The 21,057-nt window shown below is 37.1% G+C and overlaps 1 protein-coding gene across 2 annotated transcripts in view; it reads left to right on the top strand.

The window, feature by feature from the left end:
- Syt1 (synaptotagmin 1) overlaps positions 1 to 19,716 on the top strand; it is a 182,475-nt gene extending 162,759 nt beyond the window's left edge. The window contains exons 7-8 of one of the 2 annotated variants that reach the window (XM_048359105.1): positions 14,986 to 15,119; positions 19,061 to 19,716. In XM_048359105.1, coding sequence (XP_048215062.1) covers positions 14,986 to 15,119; positions 19,061 to 19,267 — 341 coding nt within the window. In that variant the 3' untranslated portion in view covers positions 19,268 to 19,716. The remainder of the gene's footprint in view (positions 1 to 14,985; positions 15,120 to 19,060) is intronic. The other variant, XM_048359114.1, reaches the window with a different exon arrangement.
- The last annotated feature ends 1,341 nt before the right edge of the window (positions 19,717 to 21,057 follow it).

Here is a 21,057-nt window from a genome sequence, read left to right as displayed (position 1 = left end):
TTGAGTAGGAATATTTTTACCTAACATGTATGAAGGCTGCTTTGCCCCTTTTAAATTATTTCCAAAAGAGGCATTAAAAACACAGAAAGCTTTCCCATGTACTTCAGAGTCCATAAATGGTAGTTGCTCTTAGAAAGAACATTATGTCGCCCTCTTATTCATTTATGCAATAAAGGTTTTTAACTGTTCCTCTACAGTGGCCTTCAGGTTAAGTAACAAGTTGGGAGTGGTTGGAAGCAACATTCACACCCAGCACTCCTGGGTAAGAATTAGCCATTTTGAAACCAGACTTGAGATCTAATCTTCAACAATAGTTTCAGACAAGATTCAAAGTGAGACCTCTGCCTTTGCCCAGCAATTGCACTAAATTCATTCCCTCTGCACTCTCTTGGCTAGATTTTCAAGGAAAACCATGAGCTTGCTTTAGAATATTCCCTTTGTCTAGTCTTTACTCAGAGTGGTGGCAGTGCTCAGCCTTTAGCCCTAGCAACCGTTCCCACCCTGCAGCTAAAATGGGAAGAATGTGCACAGAGTGTTCTAACCTCATCCACACCACAGGCAGTTATTCAAGGAGAAAAACACATTTCACAGCCTTTCATTAGATAAATTTGCTTTTCAAATAGGACACAATCTTCTGAAGAATGATGTGGGATAGCTTTTCTCCAGAAAAATTCCACAGCTTTCTACCTCTTTCTTTAAGAAAATGTGCAGTGTACATTATTAATGACCTCTCTGTCTTGCATTGCTGTTGACAGTGATAATGTAATATTGCTAACCTGCAGATGTGTGTTTATTCCAGGAAGCTGTGTAGAAAAGAAGAGAGCAGGTGAACAGTCTATAGTCACAACCATAGAATATCATATCTGTGCTTGTGACAAAAATCTCTAGGGTTTTTTAGTTAAAGATATTAACTCCCTACAGTTATTCCCATTAGTAATTTTTTGTCAAGTTCTATTCAATCTACAGCAGTAACTATTAGAGTATGTCTAATGAGCAGCTCAGAGAATGGACTATTGGATAAATGAGCTATTTTCACCAAATCCCATTAGCCAGCTTTTCAGTGTCCAGTGAACAAATTCTACCTCTGAGATTTCCAGGGGCAAGTCTCAAGGGTCAGTGCCCGAGAAGTCCCCATAACATTTAGAGCCTTTGTTCAAACTAGAGAAACTAAAGCCAAAAAAAAAACCACTTGTTCATTCAAGAATTTCCTATTGTTGACCTACCTGGGCTCTCCTAAAGATATGATAGGGAGACAGTTAAAATAGAAATGGCCCCTATTCTTTTGAGTTTTACATGAGCTTAGTGGAGTAGGAAATGCTATTTATAAATCATAGAACTATAAGGATGAAATAAGTTTTTGAGGATGATAAAGAACAAGCTGCTTTGCAATGAGCAGCCAAAATGTTTCTATGAAGAAGCAAAAATAGATCTGAGCTCAATTAAAGGGGTGTTAGGTAGAGGCATGAGGAGGGGACATGAGGCCCCAGAGAGATGTGTACCCCATGTTAGCAGAATGTCTAAGGAGCAGAAGAGAATGGAGCTTGCAGGCTGGAGTGTCCCCATGTATGTCTGTGATGAGATTACACTGTAAGAAGAGAACAAGACATGGCATCTGGTATTCTCTATGGAAAGCTGATCTTCCTCATCATTAAAAACATTTTGTAGTAAAGAGATGAAAAAATACATGTTTCCTAACCATTTTTGCTTTTAATTTATCATTTCTATCTGTATAACATAGAGCTCACGTTTCTAGTTTTAATCCAATGAATGTTAGTCAAGTCTGATCTGATGTTTTTGGGTTGTTGTTTATTTTTTGCCAGTCCTGGGGCTTGAATTCAGAGCACAGTTCCTGAACTTCTCTGTGCTCAAGGCTGGAGCTCCACTACTTGAGCCATAGCACCACTTCTGGCCTTTTCTGTTTATGTGGTACTGAGGAATCGAACCCAGGGCTTCAAGCATGTGAGGCAAGCTCTCTACCACTAAGCCACCTTTCCAGCCCTGATCCTATGTTTTATACCAAAAAAATTTACATATCACATAAAATTCCACTTCATTGTAACCATCTTAGATTTCCTACTCATGAAAATGAAATTAAGGTGATCATGACTTTCCATTGCACATAGAAAGACTGGAAAAGGTAGACCCTGTTAGCTCACACCTGTAATTTTAGCTACTCAGGAGTTCTGAGGATTTAAGGTTCAAAGCCATCCAATTCATTTAAGTCCATAAGACTCTTAACCAATAAAAAGCTGAAAGTGAAAGTGCGGCTCAAGTGGTAGAGTACCAGCTTTGAGCCAAAAAGCCAAGTGAGAACATGAGTCAATGAGTTCTAGCCCCAGTACTAGCACAAAAGAAGGAAACATATGTTTTATCTTGCCAACCAAATTAGGAGTTCCTTGAAGAATGTACTGAATCCTTTAGTTTTCTGTTTGTCTCTCCTCCTTTGCTTGAGTTCCTAAGAGTTGCTCCAAGGGTATGAATAATCCACTGCTTCATGCAGTTGTTTAGCAGCTAGTAATTTCTTGATGGCTACCATGCACCAGTCTCTGCATAAAGCATGAGAAATCAGGCTGGAACAACTCATGGCTTAAAGATAAATATCTAGCACATAACAGTGAGTAAGTGACAGAGTAACTGGACTTTTCACCTCTAAGTTAATTGAAAGCCTCCAGAACAACTTAACAACCAGGTTTCTGCCTACAGATTGATACTCGCCTAGCATTTCCAGGCCCTCTCTGTGCCCATTTTTTGTACAATTGTGAGACTTGCAAAGAATTAAGCCATTTCATCTGAAGCAAATATTCTATTTTAAGGAATTTACTAACATCCCTACCCTCACTTATCAAGGATTGAAACATTTTATATAATCTCAGTTCCTAAGAAATCCAAGTAGTTTTTACTGAGCTCTGAAATGCTGATGTGTGGTGATTGATTACAAATTTGCTCCATAAGAAGCAGTAAAAACACCACAGAATTATGTTACTCCCTGTCATTTTCCTATATGTGGCATAATATTGAAGCCATAGTTTATTTTTATGTTTTTGTAATATTGTAAGGAAACTAAATTACCAAAGTAGAAGTTGATCTTTCCTGCAAAGTGACTTGTCTTCTTGACATGTGGTATGCTAGCTGATGTCTGAGTTATGCAGTCCTATGAAAGAGAACCAAATGAAGTATCTCTCAGGAAGGACAAGGAAAATCAGCATTCAAATAAAAAACTAACAATCCAACTAGGAAATACAACATTTTGGCTTTTATTTTTTTAGAAAAAAAAGTCATACATTGTTCATACTGTAAAATCTCAAACCAAAAGTGGGATCTATCAGTTACTAACAATATTAGAGACCATAAAAACAAAAAATCTTTTTTAATAGGGAAACAAAATGTGCATTGTTCATTCTCTTCCAGGTCTGCAGGCTAAGTAATATCACTCAAGAATGGGAAATGGACATGAAAGCAACTCTAATCTCAGTTGTTGTCATTTTCAACTAAGGTTGAATTGCCTGCAAACTGTCTTAATGTAAATAGGTAGAATCCATTTTTCATAGTGCATGTTTTTAAACATCTAGTAATGTTTCTAGGTAACCATGTTACCCATGTTATTTACTCATATAGAAATGTTTAATTTTTTTCCAAAAGAAATATCACATTAATAACCTTTCCTCCAATATTCAAAAAAAAAAGAAACTCTCCAGAGGAGGGAAAAGAATCAAACAAAAGTTGCTGTTTGCAATTGTTTGCTTTATAGATCATTTGACCTCTCTTGTTTTTGCTTTTGTTACTCAGCTCCTACAAACAGTTTATACTTGCTCATTCCACCGAGCTCTCTGTAGTCATCCTGAAAATATCCAACATAAGTACTACTGTTCCTACTTTCATGTATTTGCTCTTACTGAAGGATTTTTTCTAAAATACAGGAGAAATAAGCTTGAATTATAGATGAAGAATTTCTCCTGAAAACCCAAAGGAAAAAAAAAATTCAGAGTATGCAAACATAATATACTCTTCTCTCCAAAAAGTGGAGCTCAAACTTGCCCAGAAATGTGTTCAACTGTGGAAACTCTCCTTGCCGACTCCTCATTCTCCAGTTTTTGTATATACATTTCCACATTCTTAGTTGGGAAGCTTGTAGTCACATAAAAATCATTAGACAGTGTGAGAAATGATGGCTGGAATGCAGTGGGTTCTACCAACACCATGAAAAATGTTCTCCATTTAATTCATAATAGCATTTTGCATTTATAGCTTTTGTCTCTTCAAAGAACTCTGCCACCATTAATGAACTAAATCAGCCTTTGCTGTTTTATGATCTGTCTCATTAAAATGAGGTTGATTTTTCTCTGTGGTAGTCACTTATGTTATGCTTTTTTCTTCTAGCAAACACTGAACTTAACTAATGTAGATTCATTTTAAGTTGTGCTCTCATGTAGAAAATTTTCCTAGAATATATTTTTAATGCTTTAACCTTGCTATATAGCATGTCAGGGGGTGTTTAATCTATACAAATATTTTAACTATAAAAACATAAACTCTTTAATGTAGTTTCCTCTAAGTACTTATAAATTATTTATAAAGATTTCCTCAAGTAAATATGATGAAACTACCAGTGATATTCATGGAAATTGTTTGTCTTGTGAAGCTTATTACTATTTAATTATTGTATACAGTTAAATGATTGGCTCACTGATGAAATAAGGCTTTCTTGGTAAGTGCAGAAGGAGAAAACACTATACATGGCAAAAAAAAAAAAGTCTGAGTTCTGAATCCATCATGTTTTAATTCTGCTGTCTCTGCACTTGAGTGCGTTATACAAGTACTTGACTGTTCATTCCTAAGAATTTGATAGAATGTGGGAGGGAAGTGTCTCTTGGCAAGTAAGTATATTTACATTTCCAAGTTTAGGCAGAGATGGAATCCTACTTGAAAGCTCTGTAAACCTCCAATTGTTTGTTCTCATTTCCATCTCCCTGTCTTTCTGTATCAGGAACCCTGGTTCCTGATAAGGAATGAGGCTATTGTTCTATTCTTACCTTGAGCTTTGAGTGGAGTTGATACTACTCCCAAGTCCATAAGTAAATCTGTTTGGCTCTCCAAACTAAATTGAATATTTAAACATAACTCATGTCTAAGCCAACCAAGTTCATCATATTTACTTTAGCACAGGGATTAAAACAGAATAAGCATTTAGACTATGTTACTGCAATCAAAGTAAACTTGGGACTCAGAAAGACAGGATTTCATTCTTTATCTTCTTCAAGTATTCAAGTAGCTGAGTAGCCAAGGTGGGGTGGGGCAGGGGTGGGGGAGCGTTTGAGGCTATTAGATCATCTAGGGTTCATCCTGCCTTGTTCTGAAATACTCTAGGTTATTATCTTCATGTAAAGCTGTTCCATCACTCTACCATCACATCCATATTTCAGTTACAAATAGAAAAAAAAAAAAGGAAGAGTGAACACAGTAAGTCCTTATTTTAAAGGAAAGCTAATGGGTTTCAGCTCTATTGACAACTTGGACAGTCTTTTCTGGTGTCATCTGTTTTATAAGCTGCAGGATGTTTTAGAGGATTCCTTGATCTCTGTCCCTAGATATCTATAGCATCCCACTTCTCCATGTTATCACAATAAAAATGTCTCCAAATGTTTCCAGATCCCCTCCTTTGTTGAGACCGCTATTTGAAGGACATGCTATGAAGGTGAACCACTCACACCTAACAGGACAGTCATTCATCCATAGTGAGTCACAGACAATCTAAGAGCAAAAAAATTCTAGCTGGAGAAACTGGACCCCAAGTAAAACTTGAAAGGATCTAGCATTAAATATAATAACAAAAAAGGGGGAAAGGGATTTGAGGGGCATCCATAATCTCTGCCACATAGGCAGGCACATTTGTAAACTTTTCCATCTGATAAGCCAATATGTAAACCTCCTAATTAACACTGTCTCAAAATAGGTTGTCAACCACCTGAAGGTCAGAGCCCTAAACAATGTAATTATCACTTTAGCTTTATCCATAGCTGTAAGTTGAAGTTCAGTGAATCATTATTCAAAGAATAAGGATAAAAGAGCACCTGAAGTTATTCAGAACCCAGGAATTAGCTCTAAAGGGATTAAACAAAACAGCTACAGTAAGTCTAATTGTGATCAAGGGAAGTGTTTGGCTGAAATGGAAAGGACATGGTCACCAGGGCCCACAGTCCTCACAGTAGTTAAGAAAGAAGACAGTATCATTATGCAAAATTGTCAAAATGAAAATGGCAGGCATCTTGCATTATTTTGCGTTGAACTGCTGCTTTCTAGTTCTCCTTGTAAATACAAAATCCTTTAGTGGCTTCTTTATATCTCACACAAAAGGATCATTGCTTATAGCCAGCTGTTTGGCAATTATATTTCTATGAAGTTAGCATAATTTGACATTAGAGTTGCCTAAGGGATGAAGAGGGTGACAATGTTCTAAGGTATTAAAGTATAGTATAGAATAGAATAGTAATGGAGGAAGTTCCCCTTTTACAAGTAAATAGCCATCCGAAAGTTGATCTTGAAGCTCTTACCTTGAATTCAGAAACATATCTTCCCACAGGAATGTTGTTTTTGTTATTTTGAGTACCACAGAAGTCGTATGACACCAGAAAAACAAGATAGTACAAAAGAAAGAGCTGCAGGGCAAAGAAAGATTTGTCTGAAAATTCTGATTGAGAAAAAGTCATCAGGAAAATCTTCAGGGAAGATGTGACTTTTAAACCAAACTTAAGACAGGAAAAGAAAGAAAGAGTATTTCAAACTAAGGACAGGCAGTTCCAAGACACCACATTTAAAACTCCCTGTGAAAAACAGACTATGTACCATAAGTACATCATCTGGTTTGCAGAGAACAAAAGGCAAGTTAGGCTGGGACTCTGAGTACTATAGTGGAGTTTGGGTATGAAGTCAGTAAAATATTTAATGAAGACTTCTGATGAAATAAGTGAGTACTATATATATATTTCACCAGAATATTTCAATATATTTATTTATATGTATGTGAGTACTATATATATATTTCACCAGAATATTTCAATATATTTATTTATATGTATGTGAGTACTATAGTGGAGTTTGGATATGAAGTCAGTAAAGATGTTTAATGAAGATTTCATGATCAAATAAGTCTTGACACATATATGAAATACTTTTTGAAAGTGTGGAAAGAACTGCAAAAGAAAGATTGGATTTCTGATCTTGAGAAGTGACAATGATGAGCAAGGAAGAAAATAACAACCAAAACCAAAAAAATATATAAAACATACACAAATGAAAAAAATGTCAGTGTGATTGCTATTTGTGGGAGATAGAGAAAAAAATCCAAGGTAGTCTTAAGATTTTGTAATACCTTGATCCCAGAAGCTGGAATCATACAAATTAGGCTTAAAGGGGAGAGAATGATCTCAGGAGTTTGTGTGTGTTATGATCAGAGAAGAACTGGGGAGGTTGTGGGTTGTATTATGGAACATGAACTGCCTTACATTTCTGTAAAAGTTTTCCACTGAGTCTCTGTAATCGAGTAGTTACTCAGTAAATTATGTACTTAGCTCTTTAATTTCCCTCCACTCTATTTGCTTTTGGGGAGCTAGATCCATTGACATCAGTGTTGGTAAAGACATTACGTTCTGGTGCTTGATCCTGTGGTCAGAAATTTTAACAAAGGTAGCATTAACTTTGGAGCATAAGGTTTGTTAGTAGAATGACTGAGAAAAGGAGAGCAGAGAAAAAAATCCTATTGAATGTATTTTAGAATAATATCAGATATAAGAAGCTCATAAAATAAAAATGTGTCCTTAAGGGTTTTAGGTCAGAGGAAAGGAGAAACTAAGGACCTATTAACTCATGCTCAAAGAAAAAGATAAGGTACGAGGAATAGTTATCAAGAATTATCTAGAAGAGACAAAACCTCCAGGGTATCTTTTGATCCTCCATACCGACCTCCTTATTTCCATTCCGCGAAGACAAACTCATCAAACCAACCAAGTCTTTGTCCAACATGGTGGGGCTACAAGGAAGCACAGAAATTAGAACAGCAGGATATAGACATGTAAGTAATTGTCATTAGCCTTCTTACTCCCTGGCCAAAGGGGGAAGACAAACTTAGTGTACCTAGGAAGATTAGGTGGAGGTCAAGTGGAAGGATGAGATGCAGTACGTGGAGGACTATGTAGACACGAGCAATCATTCCACCAAGAGGTAAAGATTGAAGGATCAGAGCTGGATCAATCTGCTAGAAATTGGTTATTAGACAGAGCCCTTCAGAGAGCAAACTTCTACATTATTATGAGAGATATATGTGAGAATCATTCACTCAAATTTAACACTTGAGTGTAGACACAATGAATAAAAATAATGAGACAAGACCATAGCTTGTTCACCTCATGACTTATATTCAAAAGGGGCTTCTCAACTGACAGCACTACAACTAACTGCCTTTTCATCTTCAGAAACAGCTAGTGAAACCAAAAAACACTCATCTGATCACCATCCTGGGACCCTCTGTTGCCTTCTTACATGGCAGAGTCAATGTTCCAATCCTCCTCTACTACCTTAATGGCCAAGTAAAATAAATGTTTTGGCAAATTATATTACTATAGTGTAGATTTCATACAATGAATACCTCTCTCTCACTCTATATAAGAAACTGTGAAAGGAAAGAGGAAAAGAGGAAAAATGAGCAATAGGGAGAGGAGGAGGAGGAAAGAAGTGAGGGAGGAAGAGAGGAAGAAGCAAGGGAGGAAGAGAGGAAGGAAGGAAGGGAGGGAGGGAAGGAGGGAGGGAGTGAGGGAGGAAGGGAGGGAAAAAGGAGGAAGGGAGGGAGGGAAGGAGTGAAGGTGGGAGGGAGGAAGGAATTTTATAGATAAGAAAATTTAAAAGAAAAGTTCAAATAATAAAATGTTCACACAATAGGCAAGTTCAGAAAATGGAGAAATAGAGATATGACTTCAACCAGACAATAAGTCATTCCTAACCAAAACAAGCCTCAATGCTCAAGGATTCCTTTTCTCTATCTATTTCCAAATTTTCAGCAGCATAAGGAAAGTTGGTATTTCATACATACCATAGCCAATGTGTCAATATCAGCTAGCTCCAGAATCTGGAAGGAAGACTCAATAAGTCATACTTTTGATTCCAGCTGTCCAAAAGCCCAGATAATTAGATTGTACATGTATCTCTGAGGTTCGCTTTTTCAGCTATGTGTAATTTAATCTACTGACTTCAAGAAAACTACACAGGATATTGAATTGATTTCCTATCTCATCCTACAAGACAACCTCACAAGTCAATAATAAAAGGAAGCTTCTCCTTTTTCTTCAACCACATACACAATTACATTCTTCATGAATGAACCCATTGCTCAGAGTGCGTCTACCTACATTGCAGAAATGAATTGACATGAGGAGAGCTTATCTGACTTCTGTAACAAAGGAGAGTTTTCCACACTAGCTAAGGGTGGGCACGAGGTCAGCAAAGTGAGCTGGAGGAGAGTCTGGTCCACAGACACTGCCTCAGATGCTACCACTTGCACCAAACTATCACATTAATTAACAATATGAGGCAGACACGCTTTGACACACTTCCCATGCTCTAACACAATTTAATCGTCACAGCTCTATGAACTAGTTGGTATCATTCCTGAGCCCTTATAATTAAAGGCAACATGGCACAAAGAGTTTAAATAACTTGTTCAAGACCACACAGATGTGAGAAGTAGAGTCAAGGTCCAAGTTAGTCTGGGTATAACATTTGTACTTGTAAGCACTACATAAACTGTCTCCCCAGCAACTACAGAAGGCTTGAAGACAGGAAATTTGGAATTGAGTTCTTGAGGGGGGATGGGGAGAAGAAAATCAGTCTCTCTTAGACCTAATTTCCTCACTGTGATTGTTGTAGGACTAAAAATATTTCAATATATTTATATGTGTAAAATATGTAAAACGTATATCTTATATACATACATGAATAATAACATATACAACCTATAAACATATATAACATATATAATCTATAAAGTAGCATGGACATATACAGGAGTATTATTGTTTCAAATCTTATATAAATCATCTTCAGCTTACATTTCATCTAATTTTACTAATTTCATCATGGAACCCCCAAAATGTATGTATTATTATATTTAGATGTCATGTTTTGTTCTTTTTTTTATTAAAAGGGCAAACTGATGGCTTCTGTCTTCAAGATAAGTATAATCATTTTCACAAGAGTAGAAAGAGTATGGGGTTTTACCAAAAACAATCATGTTCTATATCAATTAAAACTTGACTCATACTTACACATTGCTAAGCACTAGAATCCTCTCTTCAAACTTGATAGTTTTATTAGTTTTCTATTGCTGCTGTGACAAATTATCACAAACTTAGTGATAAAACAACACATACTTATTATCGCATAGCTCCATAGGTGAGAAAAATCTGACACATTCAATTAGATAGAAAGAATAGGTTTTAAAGCTCTATTGTAAAACCTGGCAACTATAGTTTCAATAACAGAGTTTTCATATCTTTGAAAATGGTTAATAGACACTAAGTGCTCCTACCACAAAAGAATTAGCATATGAGATGATACCCTCCAAATTTATTAGCTCGATTGTAACCACTTCATGTCTATACACGTTTTTACATGTTATACTGTGCATGATAAATATCTATCATTTTTATTTGTCAAACAAAAAGCTAACTTTTAAATCATTTTGCAAAAGAAATCGGGCACATTTCTCACTAGGCTAAAACAAAGATGCCCATCAGAGGCTTTAGGTGAGCCTTTTTTTCTGTCTTTTAAAAGCCATCCACACCCCTTTGCTTTGTGGCCCCTTCCTCATTCTTCAAAGGGGGCAAGGTAGCATGTCTCTAGCTCCTCTATTGTCACATCTCTTTTGACTGTATCCAGGAAAGGTTCTATTTTCAAATACTAATGTGACTAGGACCTGAATACTCTGGGATAATCGCATCTCAAAGTCCTTACCCTTAATCACATTTGCACAGTCCCTTTTGCCATATTAAATACTTGCAAGTTCTAAGGATTAAATGTGACATCTTTGGAAGAGCTGTTCTTCTGCATACCATGATTAAGAATAATAAGAGCAAAAATCCCAATTTAGCATGTTAAAAAGGCTTGTCAACATGTAAGTTTGAAAGTTATATCATCTGGATAAACCTTCGAGTTTGAATAGCTATTATGACAGAAAGGAAAGTCCAGCTAGCCTGATTTCAAGCAAAAAGCCTGACAGTGTGTGAAGGATGGCAGTGTGACACGTGGGTAACTAAACCAAAGGACCCAAGACGTCCATTTGTTTTTTATTGAGCATTCAGAATCTTCTTTCTGATGTCACTTTATGATTTTTCTGAAAACTGACCATCAGACATCAGTAAAAAAAGAGAGATCTTTCTATCTTCCAAAGTTTAAAAACGAGACTACTATTTTTTTCAGATAAATACACAAAGGAAGTGAAGCATAGAAAACCTCATGCCTGTTTTGCTGATAACAGGGATTATCTAAATGGTGTTTAATGAGAGTTGTTAGTATTTGGAGAAGGGAGATTTCCATGAGTGCTTGCTTTGGGAAACAGAAAGAATCCACAAGCCACAGAGACACAGATGCCTGAGGCTAGTGGGCCAGTTTTGTTGCTTGGATATTTTGCTGAGATATTTACAGGCTTCCAAAAACCTAAGGGATAGTTACATGCCATGAACCTCAGGAAAAGCAATAGCAACATTAACAGGTCTCATCATAATCTATTTTATCAGGACTTCTAAGTCACTAAGGAACTGGGAACCAATAAGGATTTGCTTTGACCAACAATCCCTGGAACAGAAAGGAATTAAAAACAAAGGCTAAACTTTGCAGGGGAAATGATCTTTGCTTTAAAAAAAAAAAAATCTGTGTATTCTCCCCACATAGATATGACTCATCGTGAGCTGGGTAGACTTCCATTTTGACAACACAGTCAGAAGTTAGGGAGACAAAAGTGAAATATAAATCTCAGAAAAAGTTACTCATGAGCAAGGCAAGGGATTAGAGCCTTCTTCAAAGAGACCAGAGTTCAGTGCAATGAACAAACTAGAGAACACTTAGGAAATGAAGCCAGTCAAAGAGCTGATGAAAATGGAGAAGAACAGAGAAAACAGGAAAACAATTGAAGACTTGGGATGATACTGAAATTGAAAAGTCCCCAGAGCACATGTATTTTAAGTAATGTTCACTCTAAGACAATGGAAAGAAGACTGGACTGAAATTTAGAAGACCTGATTCTGAGGCCCTAGATAAATTCCACTTAGTTATTCAACAAAAAGTTCATATGGGGCTGGGTGTAGCAGCTTGTGGTAGTGATATTCTTAGCATGTGCAAAGTCCTGAGTTCAATCCCAGTGTCTTCCAACATGTTTAGTGTGTACCAACCACTATTTTAATGAATTCTGATAGTAAATATGGCAAAGTTTCTGTCCTTGAGGAGTTATAGTCTTCTGCAGGAGAGAGAGAAGGAGATCAAAACAACTTTTTTTTTAATCTTTAGTTTTCTAAAAACTGTGTGGGCATTTCTCCCAACCTTTCATGTTCAAAGAGGAGAAAAGGTATCTTGAAGGTTTAGTGTTTGTTATTTTAGATGATTTTATGTCTTTTTGTTAATCATTGCCTTCCGCTGTATTTAACAATAAATACACATTACATATGAAATGAGAAAGTGCATGAAAAACAATGGAAAGATTTCCCTCTCAGTCAGAGACAGGGGTTCCTAGGGCCCTGAGGCATGTCATTCATTCATTAGTAATGAGAGCTACCCCACCCCTCCAGTAACTGGATTCTTATTTTACTTTTGCCTAGTGAGGTTTCAGGGAAAATGCCCAGGGACTCTTTTTACCCCCTTTCCTCTGTGTACACTGGCCTATTTTTTTCCTTAAGCACTTGAAAGAAGCTCTGGATATATGTGTGTGTTTGTGTGTCTCTATGTATATAGATCTCTCTGTCTTTCTGTATTTGTTTCTTTTTCTCTGTCTCTCTGTCTCTTTATCTCTCTCTTTCTCTTTGTATATATTGGTTCTTCCTCTTTCTGTTTCTGTATGTATAGGTCTGTCTCTCTCTTTCCATGTCTCCTATTTCTCTGTCTCTGTCTCTATCTTTTTCTGTTTCTCTCTGTGTGTAGATCTATTTCTCGTTCTGTAGCTCTCCGTGTGTCAGTTTCTGTCGTGACTGTATCTCTGTCTCTCTCTCTGTGTCTGCTTCTGTGACTGTGACTCTGTATGTGTGTGTGTGTGCATGTGTGCATGCATACATTCATCCCTTTTATATCTCTGTTTTTGACTACCTCTGTCTCTCTGTGTGTAAAGATTTGTCTCTGTCTTTCTCTATCTCTGTGACTGTCTACTCCCCATCATATATCTTTCATATATACACAAAGACACATAGCTCCCTTCCACCTTCAACTCTCAGCTTACCTCCATAGAGAGGCCTTATTTGAGCAGTGTAACAAGCTCCTCCCTGCCCTTTTTTGCTCATGAAAGTATCCCTGCTCTTCTCCATCTTACCGCTACTCTGCTCTTTTCTTCCACCACACTCTTGTTGACTTATACTTTCATGTGTACTTCATTTCTTTATAAGCTTCTTATCCATTTCCCCACACAAATTTTCAGGTCCATTGTGAAGATAGAAATGGTCTCTGTGTTCATGGCTACTCTCCTCACTTCTCCCAGTTCCTATCACAGCTAAGGAGCTCAACTGCTACTGGTTGAGTAAATGAATAAATGGATGGAAAAAGCTCCCCTGTCTTCTTCTGTGTTGTTTTTCTACGCATACATCGGTGTGCTTTGGACAAACTCTCTGCCAGCTCACAAAAGCCAATTGTTGGAGTTTCAGAGACTTCACAAGCCGGTTATTAAACTGTTTGTGGCTTGAAATCAGTCGTGGCAAAGCACACATACACCACAGAAATCTGCAAATGCTGCATGTTGAGACATTTTTCCAAAAACTTAGTTTACCAACACACCACTGTTCTCCTTTTAAAAATGAACTTGAAATATTCATTTTCCATGATACACAAAAAAGCATACCCTATGGGTTACTTGAAATTTTTCCTTTAAAAGTGCTCACATTTTTTAAAAAAATACTAGATATATGTTATATCGTTATATAATTATTTACCCCATGGAAATATTTAGTCCTTATTTCCCCTCTTTTTTTGGTTTTAGTCTTTTATTTATGCTTTGGTTTTTGAGACAGGGTTGCTGGGCTAGGTTCGCCTCCCCTGGCGCGGGGATGCTAGGCTTACTCTCTTATCTGTGCTCCCTTTCTCACCCTCTCCCCTGGGCGCCAGACCAGCAGGCAAGGCCAGGGTGGAGTGGGGGGCTAGGGAAGGCCTCAGTTGCACTTGGCCAAACGAGATCCCCTTTCCTCCCTCCTTACCCACACATTTGCTGAGTCTTGGAGACAGCTTCAACAGCAAATCTAATAGGGGAGTGGCTAACAGTTAATATAGTAACATCAGGAGAAAAGGGGTGATAGACCAGGAGCTGGCGATAGGCTGGTGAGCTTGTCTTAAGACCCCCTCATGGGCTAATGTCACTCCCATAGCACCACCCCAGGGCAAAGCCCACGAAGAGGGGAGCACACGTGCTAGCTGGGGAGACGTTGGGGGGCTGATTGCCAAGCCACCCCTTCTGGTTCCGGACCCAGAGAGGTGTGGCTTGCTTCCACACTGCCCCAGGGCTGGAGGAAGGGCAGCATCTTGGGATAGCTTTCCTTGCCCTTCCTCCCCTCAAGGCCAAAACTGAATCCCCAACACAGGGTCTCATTATATAAGCTCAGACTGGCCTGGAATTTACCATCCTCCTGCTTTGACCTCCTAAGCACTGGGATACAGGCATGCGTCACTATGCTCATCATGCCTGTCCTTTATAAGCTAAATCATGGTCTAACTATGTTTCTTTAAGCTCCTAAAAATTTTGTTTCTGTTTTTCAGATCCTTATGTGAAGATTCATCTGATGCAAAATGGCAAGAGGCTGAAGAAGAAAAAGACAACAATTAAAAAGAATACTCTGAACCCCTACTACAATGAGTCATTCAGCTTTGAAGTTCCTTTTGAGCAAATCCAGGTAATGTCAGATACAAATTTTTCCTCTAGATTTTATTCCTTCTGGTCACATAAGTTGTACACAGAGACCTTATAAATTATTAGTGCCAGGACCTTCATTAGAGCTGCCATTTTTATTCCTATGCACATTTGATGACTGGGCTAGATGAAGAGGGACGTCACAAAACATACAGCACAGTGTATGCTGATTCATCAGAAAAAATTCTAGTTTTCTATTGAGCAGAAATAAGAGGAAGAAAAAGGAAATCAATGGAACAACATTATTAATCCACAAAGGTCATCTATGAAGTTGAAAAGCCAAGAAAAAAACAAACTTTCCCAGCTCACTCACAGACCCTCAGTACAGTTCTTATCATATCTCTAATACAAAAAAAATACAGTAAGAAAACATACTGAGGTTGATACTAAATATGCAGCATCATGAGTCTTTACGAGAAGATAAGTAACAACAGAAAAAATTATGCCAAGGATATATTTTTAATAGTTTGAATTCAGCTTTCTATATCCAACTGGAATTAAGTATTTTTTGTTGTTGTTAAGGTCTGAAGTACCCTACTAAAAGATCTTGTGGTTGATGTACTCAAAACAATATGCTAGTTAATAGCCACCATGATAGCATGTGATTTTAAGGATTTAAAAGCATTTGAATTGAGCTGGGTACTGGTGTAATCCTAGCTATTCAAGAGGCTGACTTCTGAGGATTCCCATTCAAAGCTAGCCCAGGCAGGAGGGTCCATGAGATTCTGATCTCCAGTTAACCACCAGAAAACCAGGAGTGGTGCTATGCTCAACGTGGTAGAATACTTTTAGTAAAAGTGCTCAGGGACAGCACCCAGGCCTTGAGTTCTTGACCCATGACCAATGAAAATTACACACACATACACACATATATATAATATTATGTGTGTATATATATATATATATATCATCTCATCTCTATTTTGAGACTCTCAGAATTCAAAGTTCATATCCAATAATTATGGGCTAGTCTTGCTATTCTTTAAGTGTCAAGGAATCCAATAGCATAAATCAACACAATTTTTATACTTTATGAACTAATTGAAGTGAATCTATTTTTCAATGATATCAAAGTTTGCCTGTAACAAAGGAGAAATGAAGAGTAGAGAGGAAACTAAAACATGAGACAATCTGAAGGTCCAGAATAGCAAAAGTCAATGCATAATTATTCACTTACTGTTAATCTGTGTCTAGAATGTAGCATCTAATGGATGAATCATACTTTCATTCCATAGAGAAAGTTAATATAATATGTTGGAATGTTGTATGCTGTGTGTGTGAAGCACCTCACATACATAATTTCATCTAATCCTTATAATAACGTTATGAAAAAGGTACCATTATGGTCACAATTTCATACATAAGTAAGAACTTAGAATTCCCTCACATATAAAACAAGAATAGTAGCAAAATTTATGTTAAAATGATAGCATACATAAAGTATTTGGAACAGCCTAGCTCAAGAGCACTCAATACAAGAATCAAACATTATTATGCCCAATGCTAATGTCATCACCTTCCCAAATTAACATTTTATGAAATAAGTCCAACAATGAGATGACACATAAATCAGTACTGGCCAATGGAAATTTCTGTTTGTAGAAATAGTTATCATCCACAATACTCAATATCATGGATACTCAATATGGAACCCACCAATGGCTAATAAGTATGTTGGTCAACTACTGTGACTGAGAAATATTATGTACTTTCAGTTTATTTAGCCTTAAATGTATAGTGCTGCCTTTATATACTTTTTTATATAGGGCAGTTTAAAATGATCTAAAATAACTAGAGAATCCACCATCCTTGCATTAGTCCATAGTTTTCATGTAAGCATTTTCATACATATCTTCACCTTTGTACCCTATTCATACTTAATTATTTCCTTTGAATATGTTATATTAGTATCCTTACAGAAGACACTGAGTCCCTGGTCCCAGTCAATTGTTCAGTAGTTGAACCTGGCATTCTGGATCTCCTCTTGGACCCAGGGGCATTAGTTTTCTCCTGAGAGATCAGTTGTTTCCAACTATTTATTTTGCAGTATGTGTCCAATGAATTCTTAAGTCATAAGACCTTATTACCATGGAAATCATTACCTCCTGATATTATTTTTTAATTCCATAAAACAATACAAACCAGGGCATTAAAATGAAAATTGTAATCTCCCTGCTTTGAGCTATTAATTTTAGGTATTGCTCTAAAAAAATGCTAGCTACAAATTTCAGAAAATACAAATATACTAAAAGTGAAACACATTAAGACAGAACAGATTTTGTGATTCCAGGCATAATTTAATTGAAGTATGAGTTTTTGAGGAGATCAAATGAACCTGAGCTCAATGCCAAGTGCATAAGGCACAGAAACAGTGTGGCCCTCTGGATGAATCCCTCTTTATCTGCTCCTTGTGCCAATCTTTTGTTCCTATTTTACCCCAAATGCTGCTTTCCTACTTTTTAAATTTCCTTAGAGAAAATAACTGTTTTGTGTGATAAAACAAAAGTTTAGATTTCCTTTGAATCCTCTGAATATATTATGGAAGAAGAAATATGTAATGATTCCCCAAAGAATATAAAAATTTTACCTCCGTACCACCCCCAAATATAGAAATAAACTATATATGCAACTGGCAATTCAATCCCTGGATATTTCATCTAGAGGGCCATTAATCAATTTATTCCTAAACCCTGAATATTCCTGTCACTTTGGGCATCATATCTTTATCCCATTCCCTGCAATATGACTGCAACACTCCACTGCTCTGGTCCTAAACACCATCCATTGCGTAGGTAAATTCCTAACAATGAAGCCTGTCTTTTATTGCCAGTGTGCTGCATTCCAAAGTGATTTCTTTCTTTGGTCAGAAAATTTACATTAGTGACCCCTCTCAGTACATTAGTTCTATAACTCAGAGCACAAGGTCCACAGATGAGCTGTAACTCAATGGGATCATCATTTTCTGTTCCCTTTAAGTCTCACCACAAACTTTTTGCATCTATTTTATTTCAATCTCCTCTTTTAATTTTATATCACTTTTCTATAATGGATCTATCACATATTCTGACTCTGCAAATTCGTTACTTTGAAAAAGACCTGAAATGTGCTTGTAAATAGTGCATTCTCTATGGGTCTGGCTTTCATATATTTGGTCAATCAAAAAAAATGTCATTATTACATGACACAATCCGCTGAAGTCACTGAGGTAAACCTTGTGAAAGGTTTATATCCACTTGATATCAATACTGGATATGTGGTAGCTAATAAATGTTCATTGAGAAAATGTAAGCTTGAGGGAAGAAATTTTTAGTGACTACTTTTTAAAGACACTCACTATGATGCTATATTTTATGCTCAAAATTATCATATGATTAGCTGAAATCCCATATTAGTTTTAGTTATAATGTTGGTGATTGCATCTCAAATGAAGTTATAATAGCACATGATTACAATGGTGTAGCTCTCACTGAGGAGACAGAGGCAACTGTAGATTTAGAGGTCATAGATTTTGCCACAGGCAGCATGAATGATGATATCCAGATCCTATAAAACAACCCACTCATTCCTTATGCAATCTAAGTCAGGTGATGCAATACCTCTTAGCTACTGGCATCCTTATGCATATACAAACAAGATTAATAAGAAATAACGGATATCATAAAGAAAGTAGGGAAATGTGAACTGTGTAATAAAATTAGCATTTAAATTGTGAGTGGCAATGACAGCGATGATGCCGGTGCTAAAAATGTAGCAGTGGAAACATAAGAATTAGACTCCAGCTTTGATATTCTAGTCCTTTTCAGCCTGCTTATGATAGTTAGGGGTTCATATTTCTTATGTTGAGTTTCTTAGATCCCAAAGAAGCTTTCCATGGGCTTGACGTCGAGCAACGTAATGTGTATTTCATTTTGTGTCCTCTTTCAGAAAGTGCAAGTGGTGGTAACTGTTTTGGACTATGACAAGATTGGCAAGAATGATGCCATCGGCAAAGTCTTTGTGGGCTACAACAGCACCGGCGCAGAGCTGCGACACTGGTCAGACATGCTGGCTAACCCCAGGCGACCCATTGCCCAGTGGCACACTCTACAGGTTGAGGAGGAAGTGGATGCCATGCTGGCGGTCAAGAAGTAGAGGGAAAAAGAAGCCTTTCTGCATTTGCCCACATAGTGCTCTTTAGCCAGTATCTGTAAATACCTCAGTAATATGGGTCCTTTCATTTTTCCAGCCATGCATTCCTAACACAATTCAGTGGTACTTCAAATTTAATTTGCACAAATTTAAGTGTTGAGAGCCCCTATGCCCTTCATCCTGCCACTGCCCTCAAAATCAACTCTTCTTTTAAGCAATATGATGTGTAGATAGAGCATGACTGAAATTATTTATTGTATCACACCGTTGTATATACCAGTATGCTAAAGATTTATTTCTAGTTTGTGTATTTGTATGTTGTAAGTGTTTCCTAATCTGTGTATATCTAGATGTTTTTAATAAGATGTTCTATTTTAAACTATGTAAATTGAATGAGATATAGGAGAGCTGAAAATATATTATATGGTAAATAGAGTATGGTCTGCATTCCAACAAAAATACCAACTTGTAAGGCATTAGTACAGTTCAACTTACAGACATCTTAAAGGACAACTTAAACCTGAGCTTTCTATTGCATCATTTGAGTACCAAGAGACACTTGCACCACATTTGGTGGGTGAATCCAATTTTGTAGAAGTCCTTCACAGGCAAAATAGCATGATCTGACCAAGCATCTAGGCTGACATCGAGGAAGCATAGCCACAAAGCAGATTAGCATATGTACCTACAAAGCTAGAATCATGGCTGCACTCTTATACTTGAGGGGACAACTGAACAGGAGTCAATAAACTCATACTACTGCATGTAGAGTAACAACAACCACAATGGTTGTTGGTGGTGGTATGTGTGCATGAGTGCAAGGTGGGGTGGGGGAGAGAAAGAGATACATGCATTTGTTTGGGGATGGGGTGAGGGAGGAGAAGCTGAGAAGTCAGCATTTCTAAAATATTGCCTGACTATTTAAAAAGAAAACAATAGCTCTCCGTTATCACATTTCTATAAAATGTGCATTCCGTGAATTCTGGTCCAGATTTCACACCTATAATGATTCCAAAAGGTTTGCACAACTAGACTTTGTAACAAAATATTTTATTATACAAAACCAGATTAGAAGGAATGCAGAATATTTTTAACACAGCAATCTGTGCTTATTACACAAAGTTACTTTGTGGTAAACAGACAGTATTGTAATCCCGTCAAAAGATGAAAATGAAAAAGAATTAGCCATAGTTCTGAATGCACTTCAATTAAGCCAAAACAGACAGCTAGTGATCTTTTTTATATGCTCTTTTTACTTAAATAAGTTTTAATTTGTCCTTTAAACAGAGGTGAAACAAAATCAAGAACAAGTTCTAGATAAAAGAAGCAACCTCTTATGTACACTAGATGCTTGATTTAGGAAGAGTTTTTCAATGTTTTCATTGTTATTATGTAGTAAATGGCACTATTATGAAGCTACTAGTCATTCCATAAGAGTCTTACAGGACTGCTCTGTGTAACACTGTGACTGCCGTGTGTGCTTAGACACGTAGTTTCCTCAATGGATAGCATTCAACTTATTCCGTAGTGATATTGTAACAATACTGCCATTCCCTTCTACTGCACTGCCCAATGTGTGTGTGTAGCACAAACAGTTCTCATTAACAAAGGACCAATTCAGAACTGGAAAGCTGTGCATAGGACAAGAAAGATACACAGAATGGAGTACAACCCACAGCTTTGTCAAGCACTGTGCACTCTTCCATATTTGTCCCCACTCTGGTAGACAGGCATCCACTTCCCAGGAGGGTACGCTGCTTCACGTTTCCCCCCCTCACTTCTGTGCCCTGTTT

This window comes from Perognathus longimembris, chromosome 1, assembly GCF_023159225.1.
Source record: "Perognathus longimembris pacificus isolate PPM17 chromosome 1, ASM2315922v1, whole genome shotgun sequence".
NCBI lineage: Eukaryota > Metazoa > Chordata > Mammalia > Rodentia > Heteromyidae > Perognathus > Perognathus longimembris.
The sequence above is the reverse complement of the archived record's forward strand: the minus strand, read 5'-3'. Positions and strand labels throughout refer to the sequence as shown.